General features: G+C 42.5%; 1 protein-coding gene across 31 annotated transcripts in view; it reads left to right on the forward strand.

Annotated features, from left to right (window-relative positions):
• Positions 1 to 22846, forward strand: part of MSI2 (musashi RNA binding protein 2) — a 600705-nt gene that overhangs the window by 221352 nt on the left and 356507 nt on the right. For all 31 annotated transcript variants that reach the window (XR_009759877.1, XR_009759878.1, XM_061605200.1 and 28 more), the window contains one exon: positions 6857 to 6949. Coding sequence is in view for 29 of the 31 variants with exons in the window: in XM_061605200.1 (XP_061461184.1) it covers positions 6857 to 6949 (93 nt within the window). In the remaining 2 variants the exon portion in view is untranslated. The remainder of the gene's footprint in view (positions 1 to 6856; positions 6950 to 22846) is intronic.

Below are 22846 nucleotides of genomic sequence, written 5' to 3' on the forward strand. Positions count from 1 at the left end.
AGGGCTTCTGTTGTGTAGCCTTCCTAAGGATGGTTGGTCCACTGCCTTATGTATTGTTTGTTTTTAACTTTTAATATATTTTTAATCTTTTACTGTATTTTTATTTTTATTTTTTATTAACTGTAAGTTGCTTGAGTGTGCATATGTATGTAGAAAAACAATTAATAAATGTAATAAAACAAATACTCATCTTAAGAGGAGAGGGAAGCATATTTTTAGCTGGTACATGCAGCCCAGCAAGTGCCATTCTAAGAGAGGCATTCCCTCTTGTGTGAGAGGGAATGAAGAATGCCTCTTCTAAGATGCTGCCTGCCATTTGGAGGTTTAATTAATATTTATATTAAAATGAATAATCTTTTTTTGAAAAAAATTGTCACCCAGTTTAATCAGGGATGCCTTTTTACTCTGTTAAATAGGTTTCCCTTTGATTAATCTAATCAATTAAAGCTTGGAGCTCTGTTCTTTCTGCCTCTCATAGAACACAGTTTGTGTGCGAGGTCAGAACTAGTTCGGAATCTGCCATTTCTGACATGCCTTTTCTGGTTACTCAGGTGTGCATCTCAGTGGAAAGTAAGCCACTTGCTTTGTCAAGTATGAAGGGTATGTTTTGCACACTTTCCCCTTTAAAATATACACAAGGGGTGCCCAATTGCTGTTTGTATTTAAGTTAGACTAGTAAATAGCCCCTTGCCTGGCCTCCTGTGGAAAGTAAAAAATTCCTTCAGACAAGCAGGAAAAGTCTTACAGCCTGGAGAAAAAAGTCTTCATTTCCTCTCCTCTTCCCTCCCGCAGCTGAGACCATTTAAATGCTACAAATGTGAACCAATATATGCTTCCTTCCTTTCTTTTTGGACTGGTAAACTTTCTAGATTTGGTAATGTAAGTACTCCAAGTCCTGCTCAGAGTACACCCATTGAAATGAATAAACCTAAGTAAGTCAAGTCTGTTAGGTTCAGTGGGTCTACTCTGAGTAGGACTAGCATTGACTACCACCCTTAATTGCAAGGTTGGTTAAATAGGAATGTGTTGAAAAAATGCATCCGTGAAGACTCCATCTAGGAGGGGGAGAATGTGCGTTTTGAACTTGTGAATCAGAGCTGGGCCATAGACCAGATGGAGCCAAGTGCCAGGGGACGGAGCCAGAATGCCAAGCCAGGAGTCAGCCAGAAAGGCTGTTGCTGCCCAGGCAAGGACTAGCCTTAAACAGGAAGCGTTTATAGCCGTTTAAGGCGAGGAGAGCCGAGGGACACTTGGAGTGGGTGGAGTCACTCCCTTTCCGGGAAACTCTTGAGCGCCCAGGGAGATGCTGCATCCTGTCGCTCTGGAGGCTCATCACACAGGTAGCCATCCACAGAGGCGTGGCTTTGTAGGTCTAGTCCTTGCAGCTCCTGAGATTGGGAATGTCTGCCCAAGTACAATCAGGCACAGAGATCTTTGCATACCCAGACCATAATTTATCCTCAGTTCTTGGTTTTCATGCTAGCATGGTTCTGTCAAGAGTGGAACTTTTTCCCATAGTCTCTGTCCTGTGGTACCTGGTGACAGGAAATCCAACCTAGGAATTGCCATTCTTGTTTTTAGTTACTCAGATTGCATTTCTGATATTATGATAAAAGCAAAATGCATGGGTACTTAATGCTGCAGTAGGTTCAAGAAAAACAGAAGAAATCATTGGACTTCTTGTAGGCAGTTATCGTGGGTCAGCAACCACTTGCCCCATCCCTGGGCTTTTAGAGCCATGGAGAGAGGGTAGTGTTGTTTTCTCCGAAAGCTGAAGGTGGTGAATTAGAACCATCATTGCTTATGGTATGTGCCTGGCCCAGCCATTGTAAGTAAGCCCACAGAAGTTCCCGGCCTGCAAATAATAATAACTACTATTATTGTTATCTTGCTAAAAGATTAATAGTCTGCAGTTCCGTGCTTGCGGTGAAAGAAGGGGGCCCTCCCATATCCACAGCCTATCAGCAGCAGGCCAGGCTAGGAAAGAAATGTTCTAGCAAGCAGACTGATGTTGGAGGGATGGAGCAATCTGTCCCTCCCCCATGAGCCAGCTTGGTTTCTGTGCTGGTCACAGAGGCAGGGGCTTTCCTTCCTCTGCGGCTAGCATGGGCAACCAAGTAGGCTGGTGGAGGAGGCATGGAGAGTCCTGTCCATCCTCTACCAGCCCACTCACTTGCCTTTATGGAATTTGTCTGGCCACTGGGCAAATTGCTGTTGCTTTTCGGAGTGGGATGCTAATATGATCATTTTAATGTTTTATTATTTTTTATCCTGATGTGTGTGTATATTATTATCAGAGCTGCAGGGTTTTTTGTTTCTGCTTTCTGTATACTGCATTTCTGATGCTTTCTATTTTACATTTGCTGGTCTTTGACCAAAATTAATCTTCGTCATGATCAAATGCAAGGCTGAGCTATTGTCTGTTGCAAACATGTGTTGCAAGTTTTTATAGTGTTGCAAAGACTTCTTTGATCAGAGATGCCACTTGGGACGAAAGGAACTGATTGTTTTTGCTGTGGGCAGTTCCTTTTATCTTACCACTTTCAGCTGTCATCTCTATCTCAGAAGGTGAACTGGTGTCTTAGAGTGAACTTTTAAAAAGTTGAAACACTTTGGCATGCCCAGGGAGGGGGTGTGTGTCTCTTGTCTAACGTCTTCAAGTAGCTAGCTGGCTGTTTCCAGGGTAGAAGCTTTGAGTTCCTTGTAAATTGTGGTGACTTGGCAGCGAGTGAAGAGATTGTAGCTCAGTGAGCAAGGCACATGCTTTGCATGCAGGAGATGCCAGATTTCATCTCTGGCGTTTCCCGTTACAAGGATAAGAACATATGAAGAGCCTTGCTGGTTCAGGCCAGCTGCCCATCTAGCCCAGCATCCTGCTCACAGTGGCCAACCAGATGCACATGGAAGGCCACAAGCAGGACCTGAACACAACAACACTCCCCCTTCCTGTGGTTTCCAGCAGCTGGTATTGAGAGGGATACTGCCTCCAACAGTGGAGGGAACACATCACCTTCATAGCTAGAAGCTCAAGATAGCCTCCTCCATGAATTTGCCTAATCCTCTTTTAAAGCCATCCAAGGTGGTGGCCATCATTGCCTCCTGTGGGAGCAAATTCCGTAGTTCAGCTATTCACCGTGTGTTTCTTTTGTCAGTCTTGAAACTTCCAGCATTCAGCTTCATTGGATGTTCCTGAGTTCTGGCGTTACGAGAATCTCCATCCGCTTTCTCCTTGCCATGCATAATATTATCCACTTCTGTCATGTTGCCTCTTACTTAGGATCTCAGGTAGCAAGACAGAGCAGAGTAGCGGGCTAGATGAGCTTAGGCAGCTGCTCTACCGGGTCAAGCTGTGCGTCCATCTAGTCCAGGATGCTGCTGAGTCCAAGAGGCATCAGCTTTCCAGGGCCTCAGGCGGAGGTCTTCCACATCCCCTGCTACCTGATCCCTTTTTAACGGGAGGCGTCATGAACTGCACAGTATGCCAGCAATACAGATGCCTTTTCCATCATTGGCGATAGCTGAGATCATTTAACTGGGCACACTAGGGATTTGAACCTGCAGCCTTCTGCATGCAAAGCATGTGCTCTGCAGCTGAGGCATGGTCCCTCCCAAGGGGCTGTCTGGTGTTCACAAGCGAAGGAAGAATGTTGCACCTTCATCTTGGAGTCAGAGCCCACCCAAACCGCCATCCTCTGGTTCCTCACAAATGTGGTGTCAGGGTGTGACTGTGGCAGGGCATGTTGTGGCCTCTTCCTCATGCTGACTGGAAGACCAGAAGGTGGCTAGGGGCTCCACATTGCACAGCAGAAAGCTCTTATGTGCAGGACTGAGGGGTTGGGGCAGGGGGCTTGTTCCTAGCCCTGCATCCTCCGTTCTGACTCTTCAAACTGAGCAGCATCCTCAGCTGAACTAAGGCTAAGGGAGGTTTGCAAGCTCCTGTGGTAGCTAATGTCTTCCAGCGGCTCTGTTCGCAGCCAAAGCATAATTTTCCCCTTGTTGCTTCTCCTCTTGAATGCCTCCCACTCTGAGCTGCCTAAGCAGCACACGAGACGATCTCACTAAAATTAGTTTTTAATTGATCCTCAGAGTAACAGAATGCTCCTGCATGCAGTGTAAGTCACAACACATTTGCTGCCGTGGCCAAAAGCCCCCCCCCCCAGGTTGTTTTGGACACCTGTTAAGATTTCAGTGCAAGTCGTGTGTGATTTGGGGCAAATTCCTTATTGTCCTTTCCAACCTGCTTATTATACTTTCTCCAGCTTTCTGTGGCCTCGTATGTTTGGGATCTGCGCTTGTGTAAAGCAGGATTTTGGAAATGCTGATTGCTCAGAAGAGCCATGCAATCCCTGTCCTTGGCCTGGGAAACGTTGTGCTACTGAGTGCCTTGGGGCTGGGAAATTGCTCCCTTCGGTTTCTCTTTAACCATTACATGAAAAGCATGATAGAGGACTGTCTCTAAAAGTGTTTTTCCCCCCCACAACTATTCCTCAAAAGATATTTTACCTCACTTTTCATTTGTTTTTTGTCTCCCATTACATCCAAAAGACGGAGAGAATGAGAGATAATTGGGTTCAGAGAGTTTTTCCTCACAATATCTTTTTAACGTAGCTTAATGCACCCTCTCTTTTCTGGGATGGGGAGCCTGTGGCCCAGTCCAGATGTTGTTAGACTACAGTTCCCATCATCCCTGGCCATTGGCCATGCTGGCTGAGGCTGATGGGAGTTGGGGAGTCCAGCTGCATGCATAGACCATCCCATTGTGGTCAGAGTGTTGGACCTAGGACCCAGGAGACCAGGGTTTGAATCCTCGCTCGGCCATGAAGCTCACTGGATGACCATGGGCCACTCGCTGTCTCTCAGCCTAATCTATCTGGCAGGGTTGTTGTGAAGAGAAAATGGGGAGGGGGGAACCATGTGCACCACCTTGAATTCCTTGGAAGAAAAGAGGGATATAAATGTAATAAACAAAATATAAAGTTGTATCAGCGTTTGTATAGGCTTTCATACCTAAGAAGCAGTTTCCTCCCTTAGACCTGTTGAAAATATGTCTGCCTATCATTGTCCATCTTATAGGCCATGTTCTGGGCCGCCTCAGTTGGTTTGGATTTATGCAGCAGCTTGGATTACTCTGACTACTTTAGAGTTTGTGGTCTCAGGCCTATGGAGGTACCTTACTGTTGTCCTGGTGGGAGCTGAAGTTGGGAGGCTTAGCTACTGCCCCTTTTTCATCTTTGGCCTGGTCAGCACATGCAGGGGAATAATCACAAGAATAGGGTGGATTCTAAAAAAATATCGATTGTCAAGTGTCAAAGGCTGGGGTCAAGAAGTGCATCTTCAGCGTACATCAAAAGTTGTGTAGTGAAGGTGCCTGAGGTGGAGCAGCATGGTTGCATGCATATGCTGTGTTTGAATGGGAGAAAGTTGCTAAGCCTTGCTGTGTTAGTTTTCTAAATGCTGGGAACCCCCCTGGCAATGTGGCATATTCAGAATTGTAATTCTCCTGCCTGTAGTCTGAAATGGCATAGCTCATTTTACAACCTCATTACTGCCTCATTTTACTGCATGCATAGACCAGCCCATTGTCTGAGCTAGTGAGTTATAGTAGCTTGAGTATCAGTATGGACTGAGTTCAAATTCCTGTTCAGCCAAGAAGCTCACTGGCCATATGCTAACATACTTCATAGTTGTTGCAGGAATAAAATGAGGGCGTTCATGCAGATAATTCCCAGGGTGTGCACTGAGGCACACCAGTGTGACAAAGAGGGCTTGAAGTGCATGTTGAAAAATTAAATCATTTTGCTGGGATGTGGAGCCTGTGGCCCAGTCTGGATGTTGTTGGACTATGGCTCCCATCATTCCTGGCCATTGGCTGTGCTGGCTGAGGCTGATGGGAGTCCAGCAGCTTCTGGAGGGCCACAGGTTCCGCATCCCTCCCATACTGGATGTGTCTGTCATCCCATACCCCTTTTTGGAGCAGGGAAGCCTCTGCAGCATTGCTCTTCCGTTCCCTTGGAGGCATCTTGTGTTACATCTGACATGTATGAGGGAATCCTAGAAGCGTTCCCATTGCCCAGAATGTACAGTCCCATCCCTGAACTGGGCTGACTAGATAAAAAAGGGAGAGTGGATATGCTGGGAGGCAATATGAATTGTGCTATCCAGAAATCTTATCGCTCTGAGACCTGATTTGATAAACTGTGAATTTGTAGCCTAATGATTGTTATCAGCTGGCTTTGGGACTTTCTTAGGCCAAAAGGTGGGGTTTATGTGTTTTAAAAACATTTAGAATATATTTATTTTGAGAGAAGTGTGTTCTCCAGGCTTAATCCAGAAAAAAGTGCCCCAGGTATCCAAAAATTGGAAGATTACATACCCATCCTGAGCAACTTGGTGGACTGGTGGACGGCTGGTAAACAAATGTTGATTTGTTTTTCATTTATGGAATTCATTGGAGGAAACCTCTGTGTGTGTGTGTGTGTGTGTGGACTTCTTTTGAGGCAACAGTGGTCAGGCTGCAAGAACTGTATGATGCTTGGCTACAACTTATTTCTGGTTTTTTTATGAAGGTTGAGGGAAGGATGGTTGGGGGGGAAAGCTGCTCAAAATGAAAATGCTTATTAAAAGAAAATACCCAGTGGGCTCTGGGGTTGGTGAATGCCTAAACCTGGCCATCAAAGCAGTCTTTAACCAAACAGCAGTACTTTGTATAATTGAATTGAATGTACATTCCTTTTCATGGGGAGAGAGATTTTCCTTAACTGGATTAAGGGATAGCATCTGAAAACTATGTCTATGACAGGCATGTTTAAAAAAAAATCTGGGGTAATGCTCTTTTTTCTTTTCTAATATCTTACAGATGGTCACAAGAACAAAGAAAATATTTGTAGGTGGATTATCAGCTAATACAGTAGTGGAAGATGTAAAGCAATACTTTGAACAGTTTGGCAAGGTAAGCTCCAGCATGGGTTAACCCAACTTACTCTGAATTCTTTTTACTATGGCTTTTTGGGCCCTGAATACAAACCACAGCTGTGGGCCACTGTGCAGGCGAACCTTTCCTGTATAGCTCTATGTGCCTTCTGTCTGTATGCCTTGTGCCTTTGTACCCTGAACTTTTGTGTGGGAATATATATGGAAAGGAAGTTTTATGATGGTAAATTTTGTTTTATCAGTAACTAAATCAACAAATGCCAGTTTCAATGTGTTCCTGAAGAGCATCACGCTATTAGTAAAGTAATGATCTTTATGTCAGCTATCAGACTAGCATGTCATTTAGCAATACATTATTCCCACACCAGGCACACTGATGCACTTTTTATTTTGTCTAATTTAAGATGTGGAAGATAATGGGGGCTTTTTAGTAGTAAAGTATGTATGTAAAAGAGTGAGTGAGTGAATGAATTGTGCATTAATGTTTGCTTTCATTTTAAACGGTTCAGGGAAGGTCTCTGGAATGTCATAGCACACATGTTAGAGAAGCCTTTGTGGAAGAATTAACTGAAGATTCCCTTTTCTAGTAAAGTGTGTGTGTGAGAGAGAGATGATAGACATCTCCTCTAATACAGGGTCTTATGAAAGTCAGTATAGTACTTTTTGTGAAAGGGCCACAGGTACTCCCCACAATGTAGCTGATCAGGTTTCTTTTGTAGGCTTTACACGAGTTGGGTCATAAGAACTGTTTGGGCAGCGTATGACATCTGTGGGTAGCACAGCATGTATAGGACTTGCTGCCAAGAAGAAACCCTGTGTTGAAGACTTCCTCTCCCTCTCCATAACCTGTAGGAAAGGTTACTCCATATCCTGATATCATCCTGGTATCATCATCATCATCAACAACAACAACAACAATCCTTTCCTCTGCTCTTATTAATGGCAGCAATGATATGGATCAGGGGCAGGGAAATGGACAGCATGATGGCACTCGCATATAGTGAGCCTTTTTACTAAATACCCCAAGCACCACCTCTCCCCATATGAACCAGACCCTATGATCATAATCTGAGGCCCTTCTTCATAGACCCCTTCCACTGGAGTTTTGGAGAGTGACAACACAAGAACGAACCCCTGCTTGTGGAACGCTCTCCCCAGGGAGGCACACCTGGTGCCATCAGGATATATTTTTAGGTGCCAGGCAAAGACTTTCCTCTTTACTCAGGCTTTTGACTCTTATAAAGTGTAGGGTCTCAGCTGTTGGTGGTCTCTTTTAATGGGATGGGACCTGCAGACCTGTCGATCATTTATATTGATGGGTTTTTTTAGGTTTTTATTGATGTTAATGTATTAATGTGTGTTTGTTTGTTTTAACTGGTTTTAATATCAGCTGCTTTGGGTCACATATGAGAAATATTATTATCATCATCATCATCATTATCATCATCATCATAATCTATTATTATTATTATTATTATTATTATTATTATTATTATTATTATTATTATTATTATTATTATTATTATTAAATAATAGGGAGAGGCTGCTGGTTTTGGTACCAGCTCTGTGATTTTTATAACCTGTTGTTGCATCTTATGTGGAGCCAGTTCAGTCACAGTCTGCTCCTCAGACCTCCAAATGTGCACACAAACAGGAGGTAATATGTTGCTTACAGCAATCTTGTAGCCCTCAGAAACTGTCTCGCTTAGATAAATGTGGAATGGGTGGCCGTGCAGACCACTTATAGTTGCTTGTAGCTGCAAATTACTCTTTTGGTATGCTTGACTTTTATGTATTATATTTACAACTGAATTTCTTTCTTTAGCTTTGTTTCAAGTGATATTTCACTTTGTGTGTGTGTGTTTTATAGTTATTATAGATATTACATGCCACTTCCAAATAACACACACATCCTAGCAACCTGATGTGGGATAAGATGATCCTCAGAGAAATCAAATATTTCTTCCATTTTAGTGATGTTACTCAACAGACCTCCAGTTCATCTGATAAGCCCATAAAGGTTATACTGTTCTTTATTTTTGGTCCTTCAGTAGCTGCTTATAAAAGAATATGGCAGTATCTTGAAGCCAGATCAATTTTAACATCTTTGATTAAACAAGAGGAGAAGAATCTGTTGCTGTGTCTGCAGCTCCCACTTGTTTCAGTCAGAGGTTGCATCACCATGCTTCCTGGAGATGGTGGATTTTGAGTGCTGTTAAGGGCAGCCAAGCAAGAGGCTCTGAGCCATGGGGTGAAGTTCTCTTGTGCCAGTCTTGTGAAAGTCCAGCTATCATGCTTTTGCACGGCTTATTATAAATTAGTCTGTGTTTATGCTAGAGGACTAGTGATAGATTGTGGTCTATGTTAATGAGTGATAAGGTGATGTTCTTGTAGATTTGTAGATTTATAGCTTCATGTAACTAAAAAGTTATAGGCCAGCTCTGGTTTCAGTGGGGCCTACCCAAGGGGAGGAGGGGATCATCACTATTTTTAATGCCCGTATCATTCTATTTCTTCAGTGTGTCAGTTAGTAAGCTAGGTGCTATACAAATTACATCAAAGGTGCCCCTGCCCTAGAAGGCTTCCAGACTGCACTTGTGCATCTGTCATCCATCTCGCTATAGTTTTTCATGGGCAAGCTTCCAGAAATTGCATCCTGTATTTTTTAGAGTAGCCTTTAGAATCTTGTTTTGTGTACACCTTCCTTTGTGGTGAGTGAACGTTTAAATAGTTATTTTGCCAGATTGATAGTTGTTTTGCAAAACCATTCATTTTATTTTTCAATGATAATCTTCGATTCCGGCAAGATGATGTTTACAGCCTGCTGAGCCCTTTATTAAAGGATTATGGCAGCGTCTGAATGTTTCTTCCCTAGTTATTGTCAAATCTGCCAAACTCCTCCATCTAGTTTTGAAGTTAATAACAGTTTTGCTGCATGCATGTTTCCCTGTTTCTCACATGCACCCTTGAGGAATCATTTTTGTTTTGCCATCTGGTGGCTTCATGCTGAGTTTGAAAAATAGACAACCAGGCTGAGATCATCCAAGCGTTTTAGTGGGTTTTGGTGCCTCTTTGAGATTTCTCTGTATGCATGTCTTAGAAGGCCCTTTTAAGAAAAGCCCACTTGCTTTGTATTGCCACCCTAAAAACTGAACACATCTCAAGACAATAGACCTTTTCAAAATCTCAGTTTTCAGTGCAGTGTGCAGTGTTGTAATAAAAAGCAGGGCTGTCACTTGATTACAGAAATTTCAGTTGATAAGTTGTATGAGTTTTAATTTATCAGGACTGATTAGTTTAGGTTTGTGTGTCAGTAAAAACAATAGTTCTGGATCATCTTTGTTTTTAGACAATGCACACATGTTGTAGTAAGCATCATGTGAGAAGAGACATCCCTCCCATGACAGAGAAAGGAGAATGCATCTTTTCAGATGGTGTTTGTCACCTGCCATTTTTAGAAGTAGATGTGTAATACATTAGACTTTTTTTAAGACTAGGCAGCATCTCTTTTAGTTGATCAGAAGTGTTTTAAATTGATTAGCAATACAGATTTGTCCATGTCATGTTGCACCCCTACTAAAACCCCAAAATTGCTGGGAGTGATATTCTTCCTCTCTCTGGAGTGTCCGGAAGTTCACAATTTCAGCTGTATTTAATAACTTTCCCTTTATGATGCGCAAAGGTCCTCAGCCATAATATGAACAGAGAAAAGGCTATTCAGCTATTAACATTGTCATCATCCCTTCAAGGATGCTTTTTTATTCAAGGGGGAACCCTAAAGGGGACCCCCCAAACAGAATGAGGGGGGAATGAAATGGAGTATAAATACAAACCAACACTATTTGAATATAAAGAGAGTATATCTGCTGACTGTATGGAACCCTCTTACAGGTTCTGTCTGTGGCTCTATTCAGCCTGTCTTGTTGAAATCAGCTGGATTGTGACTTTTTGATTGGGTCCTCTTAAGTCCTTCTCTTTTTATTGACATGGAATGCAAGGTCTTCCTCTTAAGACCTATGTCAATATAATTTTTTTCTTGTAAGTCCCTTTTGCTCCTGAGGTCCTTCCAGTTTGGAAGTGAAACTCATATGAAACTGAAATGCAGTTAACCTTCCATATTGATAAAGTAACTGGAGTAATTCTATGAACTTTTATAGAATCACTCAGTTTCTTTGAGATTTGAAGTTTCTGATAAGCCAAGATTGTGCAGAGAATCTTTGAGAAGATCAGGGGACAAATCTGAGAATGTCTGATTGTCCTCTGGCTTTCCCACTTTTACCTCTATATTTCAGCTAGACCATACCAAAACACTTTAAAATTGCATATACAGTAGGGCCCCGCTTTTTGGCATTCCGCTAATATGGCAGTTTTCAATTGGAGTAAGGCCCCACTCATACGGCGCTTGTTTCGCTTTTACGGAGTTTGTTGGGCGTCGGGCACCATTTTATTGACGGAGTTCCACTTTTCAGCGGGTTTTCTTTTTAGGCCAGGGTCTGGAATGTAACACGTTGTATGAGTGGGGCCCTACTGTATACATATTTATTTATTTTGTGTATCAGTTGCTTTATACAATAAAAAAGCCTCAAAGCAACATGACAAAATAGGATACAGTGCATTAAAACAATTAAAATGATAAAAAATTAAAATGATGATACAAAATCCATAAAATGTTCATCCAGCAGTGTTAATAAGGACCAAGCCCTACCCACTCCACTAAAAAAATGAGCACCAATGTAGAAGGTAGCATTAACCAAATAATAAAAAAGCTGTAGCCTGGCGCCTAAACACTGTCAAGGATGGCACCGGGCATGTCTCCCTGGGGAGAGCATTCCATAGACAAGGGGCTACCACCCCAAGAGCCCACTTTCATGTGGCCCCATCTGCACCTCCTTCAGCTTTTACATGTGTGTGGGAGTGAAAGTATGCATCAATGAAAAAGTCTCCAGCCTCTCAAAATTTGATTAAAGCTTACAGTTAAAATATCTTATGACACAAATGTTCTGTATCTTTTGAAGCTGTAAGCTGTTACTAATAAAAGGGATTGATGTCTCCCCGCCCCCCTGCTTTGTAGGTACTACTTGATTTCCAGAATTCCTGTGAAAGTAACTCAGTCCTTATTCTGGAGACTTGCAATTTAAACTTTATATGGTGAGCTGTGTAATTAGTTGGGAAGACTTGTGCTTAGTCACTGGTTTATCATAATCGGCTTTGGCTTTTCCCAACAACAAAGTGAGCTTATTTTGCTAAGCTGAAACAACTCTGCTCCCTTTGTTCTCGTCTTTTTATTGTCTCATTCCTTTCATTCTGTTTTACTGCCAAAAGTTTTGTTTCATTAGGCTTACGAGTCATTTCCAATCCAGTGGGCTGCTACAATCAGGCCTTTATATACCTCAGCTGCCCTGTTTCCCATGTCCTTCTGAGTTTGTTCAAGATGCAGCCTTCTTTGTGAAATGTTAACTCTTTTTTCACTTCTAAGCTACTTTTCATCTTAAAAGTACTTGGATGTTAGCTGATTTCAAGCACTGAGATGCTATACTAGGATATTTAGGTCAGACATGCCATTTTGGGCATAGAAAGATCAAGCCGTTGCACACTAGGCATGTTAAAAGTGCCTGTTCCAGGGCTGTTGAACTGTTTGTTTGTTGCTCCCCTCACGCAGAATCATCTTAGAGAAGGGCTGCCTTCAGCTTTTGCAGCTGCAGTCTTCTGAATTACAAGGCTTAAAGTATTATTTTTCACCATATGTAAGCAAGACAGTGGGAATGTAAAAGGTTTGTTGAAGCTGCTTGAACTTTGTGGATTCAGTGACTAAGAAATAGTGATATGTGTCTCAGGCCAGTTTAGTACAGCAATGCACTTTTCTGTTCTCTGTGTGCAGAAACCCTTAAACACATGACCTATGCCACACTATCTTTCTTAAAAGATCAAAAATCTTTTAAGAGTCATTAAAAGACTCATTATGGACTTGTGTCTCATTCTTAGACTTCAGGCATTTCCCTTAATAAGTTGCCAAGCTAGACATGGCAAGTTTCCTATGTGCTTGTCTTCTTTTTAAACAATCCTCAAGCAAGTCGAGGCTTTCTGTGTCTCTTCTCCCTCCTCCTCCTCCTCCTCCCCCCACCTCCACTTTCTATCGCCAAAGTGAGAGATTGAAGGTGGCAGTTTAGCACCCAGTTAAAATGTGCTACACTGTGGGGTAGAAGAGTGCTTGGCCGTCAAGTGGCTCAGCATTAATTCATTATACTGAATACAATGTTATTCCTTTAAGTAGATTTTGGTGATGTACCCCATTTTGTTCTCACAACACTGTAAGTTAGGTTAGTGGAGTGATTTGTCCAAAGTGAGTTTTGTGGCTGAGTGGGGAATTTGAACCCAGTCCTCTCCAGTAGTTTGATACTCTGTCACATTGGCACCATTTTTCTATACCCTTGAAATTCTATGCTTAAAACACTATTGCTTTTTGTGAGTAGAGTATAATTACTACTGTCCCCCTAGGTAGAAATATTTTGGTAGAATGTTATTTTCAAAGACAGAAACCTCTTTATTTTGTTTTATTTTTTCTTACTGGGTGCAAAGAAGCATTGGATAGCTACTCATTTCCTTTACAGCAGAGAGGAATGGAGTGCCTATGCAACAGTGCAAAAGGGAAGTAAGCACATTATGGCTGAAGTGAATACCCACCCGTACACTCCAAACCCACCCATACGTTACGCTCAACATCGAAGGCCCTCCTCTGGGTGCCTACTCCGAGGGAAGCTCGGAGGCTGGCAACAAGGGAGAGGGCCTTCTCAGTGGTGGCCCCCAAATTATGGAATGATCTATCTAATGAGGTGAACCTGGCTCCAACACTGTTATATTTTCGGCGCCAGGTCAAGACTTTCCTCTTCTCCCAGGCATTTTAGCATGTGTTTTTAAATTGTTTTAATTTTTTTAATTGTGTTTTAAATTGTTTTTAAAAGATGTGTTTTAAATCTGTATATTTGTTTTAATGTTTTTAGTTACTGTAAACCGACCAGAGAGCTTCAGCTATGGGGCGATATATAAATACAATAAATAAATAAATAAATACAAGAGACGGCCGTTGCTGTTCGGAGAAGTAGCTGTGTGAGCCTACTCCCAGGGAAGTCAAACAAACTTTGTCTCCTTGGGATGGGTGTGGGGAACCTTTTTCAGCCCAAGGGCCACATTCCCTTCTGGGCAAATTTCCAAGGACCATATGCTAGTGATGGGCTGGGCCAGAGGCAAAAATGGGCTGGGCAAGGAAGGTACATTTTACCTTTGGGCAAAAGCCTAGTTTCTACATCCTGCTCCCCCCTTGCATTGTGACCAAGAAGAGGCATGATCAGAGTTCAAGGACACATTCTAACTAGGCGAAAAACACTCAGAGTACAAAGCAGAGCCAGTGAGGAGTGTGGCATGGGAAGAGTTCCAAGGGCCAGATGGATCCCTGGGCCTGAGGTTCCCCATTCCTGTCTTAGGTCCTTCCTGGGTGCTCTGAATCTAAGTAGCTGAGAAGCAAAGAGTAAGGAAGGACTGAATCCTTGCTGTTGCTTTAGGTGTGCCTGAACATAGCTTGGGTTTTATGTTGCAAGAATAGTAGAGTGAATGCCAGGCATGCTGCAAGCACCAAAGAAAATAAAGATGTACTAGTCTCTTGTTAATATTTTCAATACATCACACATTTTGAATAAAAAGTAAGAAGCCAGTAGTGGCCTGTTTAACTCAGCAAATGTGTTTTGTGCGTGTTTTTTAAATTGTATGCAACAATCTACAGGGACCCTGGGTGCTGAGCAATGTCCCAAAAGAATGATAGAAGTCACACTATCAGTTGCTTTTTTCAGTCCTTCTCTTTTGACAGCTGTGGAAATATCCCATCCAGACAGGAGATCTCTGCCTCTTTTGGCATGGATCCCTGGGTGTGAACAAGTTAACGATCCATTGGAGTATTAAACACTCCAAAGGTTTATTTTTCCCCGAGGCCCCAAGGGCCTCTGAAGATGTCATTATAATAGGATGGTTAGCATGAGAAAAGAAGGCATTCTCTCCACGGGTTCATTTCAGGGGGATTTGGCAGTGCACCCTCCGAACCTTGGCTTCCGCTTGATGCCGGTTGGGTAAGAAGGGTTGTGATCCTTGCAGCAGTGAAGGGTTATTTATTCTAGCTTGGGCACACAGCTAGGCTGGTACGTTTCCTCTGCTACACATTGAAATGTAGATTTTTTTAGTCAGTAGAGTAGACCGAAGCTTTTTTGAACTGCTCCTCTATTCAGAAATCATTTTTTAAAATTTGGAGTTTTTGTTAGCCAGTTACAATTTTCTGTGCCGCATTTCAGGATACTATATTTGTAAATTAGTTGCATTCAGAGTAATAGAAAGTCAGGTCTTGACTTAATCTGAATATGTAATAACCAGAGCCCCCAAAAGATTTTAATATGCAATAAAGAAAATACATTTGGTGCTATTTTGCATGGCTGTTGCTAGTCTCTGCAGTGCCTACAGAAGCTGGCCTTAGACAAATGCTTGCATCTCCTTTGAGTCTGGATGTAAATTGTCCAGTTATCTTTGAAAAGCAGCCTGTTTTGAAACACAGTTATGCCAGTAGACTTTAGATGGCAATATTTACACATGACCCTTAAGGAATGGCTTTTAAGGCAATCCTGCCATCACCTCCCAAATTCTTATCCTTCCTCCATGGACCTCCTTAGCCCAAATGGAGTAGCCAAGAGGCATCCTGGGATATGGGAACACACTTAAGAATGTGCCGAAGAGTAGCAGCCTAACCATAGTTGGTGGATCCAGCCTGTTTTGAAACGTAGACAAACTTTAGCCAAGCAGAAGTCAGGACCCTGTTTTATAGTATGTAGTGCAGGCAAATGTAGAAGCAGGAAGACTTCAGAAAGGATGAGTGAGAGTCCTGTGTGACAGGAGTGGAATCAGTTGTGGATGTTGAAACAGTGACTCCAAAGATGCCAGGCAGGCACTCAGCCTGTTTCCCACTACATAACACAGACTAAAAGGAAGGAACTTTTTGGGGAGACTAATCAAGGGTGCCTCCTTACAGATCATATCCTGTGACACACCTTAACCCCCCCATTGGTCTGAGTAACATTGAAACCCATTCCTCCTGTTTACAGACTGCCCTTTGCCTCGTCCAGCCCTAAACTTCACACAAGTCACTCCGGCAAAAATAAGCTGGCTTGTGGCCCACAAGGTGGCCAGAGGCTGAGATGCCATAGAGGGTATCTTGCCAATCAGAAGACCAAGCTGAACTTCAACCAGAACCAAAGGAAGCTCATTTGACCCCCACAATAGCTCTAGAAAACGCAGCAGCTTCCTTGATGTGCTGGATGGCAGAGAGACGTAGAGAGTCTTCTGCAAATGGGCCATGGAGGACATAAGGAGTCGCACTTCTTCTCCTCAGTCAGATGTTTGGCTTTCTCCCCACCCACTCACCCAGTTTTAGTGCTTCTCCAGGCACTAGAATAAAATCCTTTTTTGAATTTCATGAAAAACGCAAATAGGTTTTTTTCCTGAAGAGCGAGGGGAAAGGGAGAGACTTGTCAAATAATGTATTTCGTGGGATAATGCAACAAAATGTTGTCACCTTACAGAAAAAATGTTAACATCCTGAGTAAAGTGCTTGTTACTGTTTCGCTTTATTGTTGTTGTTTTTAAGCAGACCGTTTTGGGTCTGAATACTCAGAAGAGCAGGGAAACATTTAAAATATCTATGAGAGCTGAATGTTCCTTGGCTGCAAGTAGAAGGGTGTGAAGAAAAAGCACTATATTGCGGGAAATGGTTATAATGACACTTTTTCCTACATGCAAGCAAATGGCTGTAAATCGGTCACTTATGACCTGTTCAAGTGCCTTTGTATATACAGCCAATGCTATTGTCTGAGGCTGGAAGGCTTTTTAGGCAATTGCGAACATTATCTCCTCTCTGGTGGATCTAGGATGTTGTGCATCAGCCACATTGCTCCATTTTGGGGAACCAGCCAGCCTCTCACAAATTCCATTCCCCCTTTCGAGTATGGGTTGCATTTTTATGTCTCTGTCTCTTCTCTGGCTTTATGATAAGACACTTAGGAGATGTCACAGCAGCACACACCGCCCCATGAGGGTTTGTAGAAGCAAAACCAAGCTCAGCTAACACTGAAGCCTCCAGTCCTGGTTACTGGGTTTTCTTCCAAAGATCTGCCAGACAAGAAAGGCACCAGCAGCCAAGAAAACCTAAGCTGCCAGCAGTTTTGCTGTGATGCAAGCCTTTCCTGTGCCCCCCTCCCCGTGTCTGAATTCACCTGGACATTTAACATTGCTCATTGGGAGATGGAAGAGCATCCAATTTATCCCTGAATATGTAGATTTGCAGGAAAAGTAGTGGGTTTGACAAAGTTACCTAACAATATAGGTAAATTTGGGGGTGGCGAATGAGGTCAATTCAGTCTGCAATGCTTGAGTTCTTCTTCTGGCTATGAAGAGCTCTGGCTTCAGTTGATTTGAAGAGAGGCCTCCTTAACCATTGGCTAGATGGAATGTTTATTAACATTCCATCTCGGACTTTTTTAAAAAAAAAAAAGCTGTCAGCACCCAGGGCTTAGGAACAGATAGAATTTGAGCTGGATGGGGACTCGGCAGAGAAGGGGGAATATTGTGTTATGTTATGATACGTTATGATACTGGTCAATTGTTGGAGAGGGGCTGTTCTTATGGACTGCACACAATTTAGCGTGAATGGAGGAGAGAGAGAATGCCACCCTGGGCTCCTTCTGGGAGGAAGGGCAGGATATAAAATAAATAAATAAATAAATAAATAAATGATAGTATACACCAACACTCGTGCAAATGTACATGGCTCTCAACTTGTATAAATTTATTAATAGAAGACTGGCTTTTTCTGAAATATTTTTCCAGTGCATTTTGTTTTTACCTAGTAAACAAAGGAGCGTAAGTTGTAAATACTCTTTCTTTTTTAATGCAAGGTAACAAATATCCTATTTTCCACAAGGTTAATGCTTATCTGCCAGAGGTCATGCCAGGGATTGGCATTGTCAGGAGCCTGTTGAAGCCCAGAGTAGGAGTTCCAGTGCTGAGCCCCCATGCCCTGTTCCTCCTCCTGTAGGAAACTGCCTTATACTGAGTCAGACTGTTGGTCCAGCCAGCTCAGTCTTGTCTACATACTGACGGGCAGTGGCTCTCCAGGGTTTGAGGCAGGGTCTTTCCCAGCCCTCCCTGGAAATGCCATTGGGGATTGAACTTGGATCTTCTGCTTGGAGAGTAGGTGCTCTGCCACTGAGCTGTGGCTCTTCCTCCTTCGCCTCTGAGCATGTGCAAAGAAAAGCAGCAGCAACCTCTCTTTCTGGGCAGTGGTGAGCCAGAGGAAGGGAGGGAGTGAATGAGCCGCAATAATAGTGGCTAACGGGGTCCCACTCGGGGGGGGGTGCACTAAGGGACCCCTGCACAAGCCCCCCTCCCCATTTCCGGACCTGACACTATTACTGTCTGTCTTAATATCAATAGAGAAATGAATCTAAAAAATAAAAGAGAGAAATTAATGTAGGGCTACAATTTGATTAACTATTTGTATGCTGATAAAATTGGTCTGCTGAAATGGGGACAAGGACAAAGCAGCTCAGCTAGAAAACCAATCGAAGTAATCTAAGCAGAGGGAGGATTAGCGTTCTCTTAATCTGAAACAAGTCTGGGAAGTACATAGTCATGTGACCAACAGTGCGGTATGGTTACAGCATGCATTTAACACGGTTAAGGGAGGTAAACATGTTCTTTGTAGAAGGATAACTGACTTTTTTTGTTCTAAGAAGCACCTCCAGGGCTCTTGTTTCCCACCCCTGATCTAGGCAGTCAGTGGTGGTAGCCTGCTTGATGATGAACCGGCTGGTTTCAGAGTTCTTATTGCTAAACTACACTGTTGTGTAGATGTGCTCCAACATCTCTGGATGCTGTAATTAGATACATCTATCTGGGATTGTGTTGGCATCTTCAGATAACTAGTCAAAGATCCTAGAGGTTTAGCTTGAAAGTTGTTTGCCTTGTGGTTATTTAAAATATGTCACATTTTCTGCTTTCACAAGCTGCAGATTTGCAATAGGTTATTTTACAGTCTGCACTGATGTTTGAAAAGAAGGTTCTACAGGTGAAACAATAACAGAGAGGTGAAAAATCTATTCCTGCTAGCAGAGCTTTGATTTCAAAGCTGCACTAGCACTGTGAAGATCATGATTTTATGTCAAACATGATGTTTATTTCAAAATAGACCTTGTAAACCCTTTGAACTTGGGATGAGCCGAAGCTGATGGGGTTGTATTCCTTGCCAGAGGCGAACACTAAATTTTCTCAATGGCATGCAACAGAATCTGCTTAAGGGTTAAGCTTCTTTCCCTTCTTTCTGTTTAGAGGTACACAATATAAAGTGAAAAAGACTTGTTCTCCTTTGCTGTTGACTGTCTTGTTGCAACTGCTGATGAGATCACAGTGGGCATGATCCACTGGGAAACCTTCCTTGAATCAGAAACACAAAAGGGTCTTTATTGGGATTTGTGCAGGCATCCCTACTGACTTAAACTAGGGAGACCATTGGAAATTCTCCTTAGGCAGAATGTGAAGCAAAATTTGGGGGTTCCTCGTTGAGTTAAACATCTGCAGGGGGAAGGAGGGTTTTGCACACCTAAAGTGCTGATGATAATTTCTATAGTATTGACAGTGTAAGTGGTAGTTTACACAATAACCTAAGCTACAGAAGCCAGGTTTAACCAGATTTCACTTAAAGTGTAGCTTTAAGTAATTTGGAGCTTCCTCCTCTGTCGAGACAGCATCTGGGAAGTATCAGCTGTTTCAGCTTCCCTTGATAAGCCAAGAAAAAATTCTTCACTCGGAAGGGTGTGTGTGTCTCATCTCCTAAGATTGAATCCTATTGCCTATTTAAAAAAACCCAAAACCTAGTAAGGATAAGCAGAATACTTTACTTTGAGCAGTGGAAGGCACTTAATTTTCTGCATGTGCACACTCTTTTCCGATTGTACAGAGGGTCAACTACTTTTATGCTTTCCAGAATGGACCCCAAACAAAGGGCAATGAACACTTAAGTTCCCCACCCTCCACAGCAGGTGCCCGTTGTCCATCTGAAGACAGCTGGCAACATCTGGTGCAATTGCCTCTCCAAAAGCTGTAACAAGGGGGCCTGCAGTTCAGATGCAGAGAGAGCATCGCCTCCTTAATGATAACAAGCTGTTGGCTTCCCCTTGGAGATGAATTCATCTCACAGATGTTTGCTTAGTTTTGGCAATCTTATCACTTGCAGCTTTGGTGATTATGCTCAACTGGAGACTATTACTATAAAAGAATAGTTTGAACTTATTCCATTTCTGTGCTTTTCTGTTGTATTGTTGACTTCCGAGGTATAATTTAATTCAAAAACGGAAATATTGATCCCGTTAGCCAGACACCCTTTAAGACATCTGTAGGCCAGTAGCTGGTTTCTTGACAGTAAGCACTGGTGAATGTCTTTCATCCATGCTGACATTTTTAATGTTCCCTCTTCAGCAATTCTGTGGTTTCAACCCTTTGTTTAACACCACTTTCTAAGCAATTACTTCCAGCTCCTCCTGTGAATGATCCTTATGACCCATGGTTATATGTGTGTATATTTCTGCAACCTGTGAATCACAAAGGGTGCTCTGGCATCATCCTTAGGACAAGAGGGCTATTTGTGATGTTGGTAATGGTTATAAAGAACACACGCTGCTCTCTTAATAACACCAGAAGTTGTTTTGTTTTGTTTTAGATTGTATGAAAACTGGGATAGCAATTTGGTGCCCCCTAATAGGCCCTGTTATCTAGCAACATCACTTCACTTTCAGATCTTAGTTTTGAGAGATTCTAATCTCCCCCCCCCCATTTGAATGCAGGCTTTTTGTTTAAATGTCTGGATTTTGACTCTAGTAAACTGGACCTATTTTTGGAAGCTTGTTTATGGGCCTCAAGTGACTCAGAAGCGGCTGAAGAATGTGTCACTGATGGCAAGGTCGCCATACATGTAATTTCTTGGTCCATAAATAGATATTGATCCAAAGAGCTGGTGACACCATTTCTGCATTGTAATACATCTGGGAGGGAGAATTGCATGCCATGGGCCATTCCCGCTGGCCTTCCTATTTCTGCATGGCCTCTCACAAATCCCCCAAAGCCTCAATCAGTGTGGTCGAGTGTAGGTCCATCTCTGTAGTCAGCTGTAGGAAGAGGAGTTTTAATTATTTATTGAAAATATTTATATATCGGCTTTAATCTTACCAGATTTCATGGCGGTTTCTGACAATATAAAAGCATAGCAATAACGTGCACATCACAAACAAAATACTGTCAGCAGATAAAATATGAAACATACCAATATAGGAAACAAAAAGATAAATGTCTGTGTGAATAAAAGTGTGCCCCCCCCAGCACTTAAAAATGGCAGTGTAGGTGCCCCACAGGTTTCTTTGGGGAGGATTTTCTTTAACTTAAGTGTCCTGGCTGACAGTGCCCTCTCTGATGTTGAAACCTGCCTCATTTCAGATGAAGGGCGTACATGGGGAAAGGCTTCCGTTACTGATCTTAAAGAAGAGAACAAATAGCCTCTGTATGTTTAAATGAAATATGGTTGCTCCGTTTCTGTCAAATATGTGTGTCTGCACAACGCCTAGGTGTTTCACATTATCTCAGTAATCCTTACAACAACCCTGGAAGGAAGACTGTTGCTCTTGCATTTTAAAGATGGTGGGCTGAGTCCGAGAGAGAGTGGCTTGCTGAAAAGCTGTCCAGAGAGTAACAATAATCATGTGAGATTTGGTTGCTTCTGACCTCACTCTCTTAACCATTTACACTAAGGTAAGTCCTCCCTGGGAATAATTATGATGTCCTTCTCGTAGAGAGCATGAGTTTTTTTCTGAGTCGCATTGGCTTAATTGGGGAGGCCGGTGCACCTCCTTTTAAGCTTGCAGCATTATAATTATGGAGACTGGCTAAATGTTAATGCCCATCATAAAGAATGTGCTGCTCTGAATGTCTGTTGCTGATAATTATTCTGATGAATAAACCAAAAGGACAAGTATGTTCATTGTTCATATTGCAGGTTTCAGGTTTTATTATATGCTTCTCCTGAAGGGGCAATCACTGTGGTGCACCAGCTGGTTGCTTCTTTGGCCCAACACTCCCAGGAGATGGTTGGTGATAATGCAAACATGAACTAGCAGAAGTGTCCCTGTGTTTGTGGATATATTTATAGATGCATTGTTTACCAGGTAAAGTAACCCTCTGCAAGGGGAGGCGAGCTTAGCTGCTCTGCACAGAGGCATGTGTTCTTGGAAAGTGACCAACTTCCTTGGTGTTTTCCCACTAACACAGTGGGATGTTGAGATCCAGGTGTCACCCTGCTTGTTTCTTCTTAAAAGTGAGCAAAGCACTGACAAGTGAGTGTGTGGAAAACAAAAGAGCATCTGTTGGCTACCATGATCTGCATGGCAAGCAAAGGAATTGCTGCTAGTAAGATTTTGCCCATAAGGTTAAATGACATATGCAGCGGCCTCTGGGAGGTTGTTATCCATGTGACATACACCACTCTTGAGTTCATTATTGCACTTGACAGTTGCTAACCCTATCTAATACAAAACAAAATATTTCTATCCCGCCCTTCTACCCTACAATAGGGCACTCAGGGCAGCTTACAATAAAATTGCACATATACATATACAATAAAGAACACAAAAACATTAAAGTAAATTAAAATACAATTAAAATGCATAAAATGCTATATACACACACACACACACGTCACTGTGGTTAACAAAATAAACCAGGAGACAGCAACTGCCATATTTGAAAAAGCATTCTCCCTTCTCTCAGGAGGGAATGCCTCCTCTTA

Source organism: Rhineura floridana, chromosome 21, assembly GCF_030035675.1.
Source record: "Rhineura floridana isolate rRhiFlo1 chromosome 21, rRhiFlo1.hap2, whole genome shotgun sequence".
NCBI classification, from domain to species: domain Eukaryota; kingdom Metazoa; phylum Chordata; class Lepidosauria; order Squamata; family Rhineuridae; genus Rhineura; species Rhineura floridana.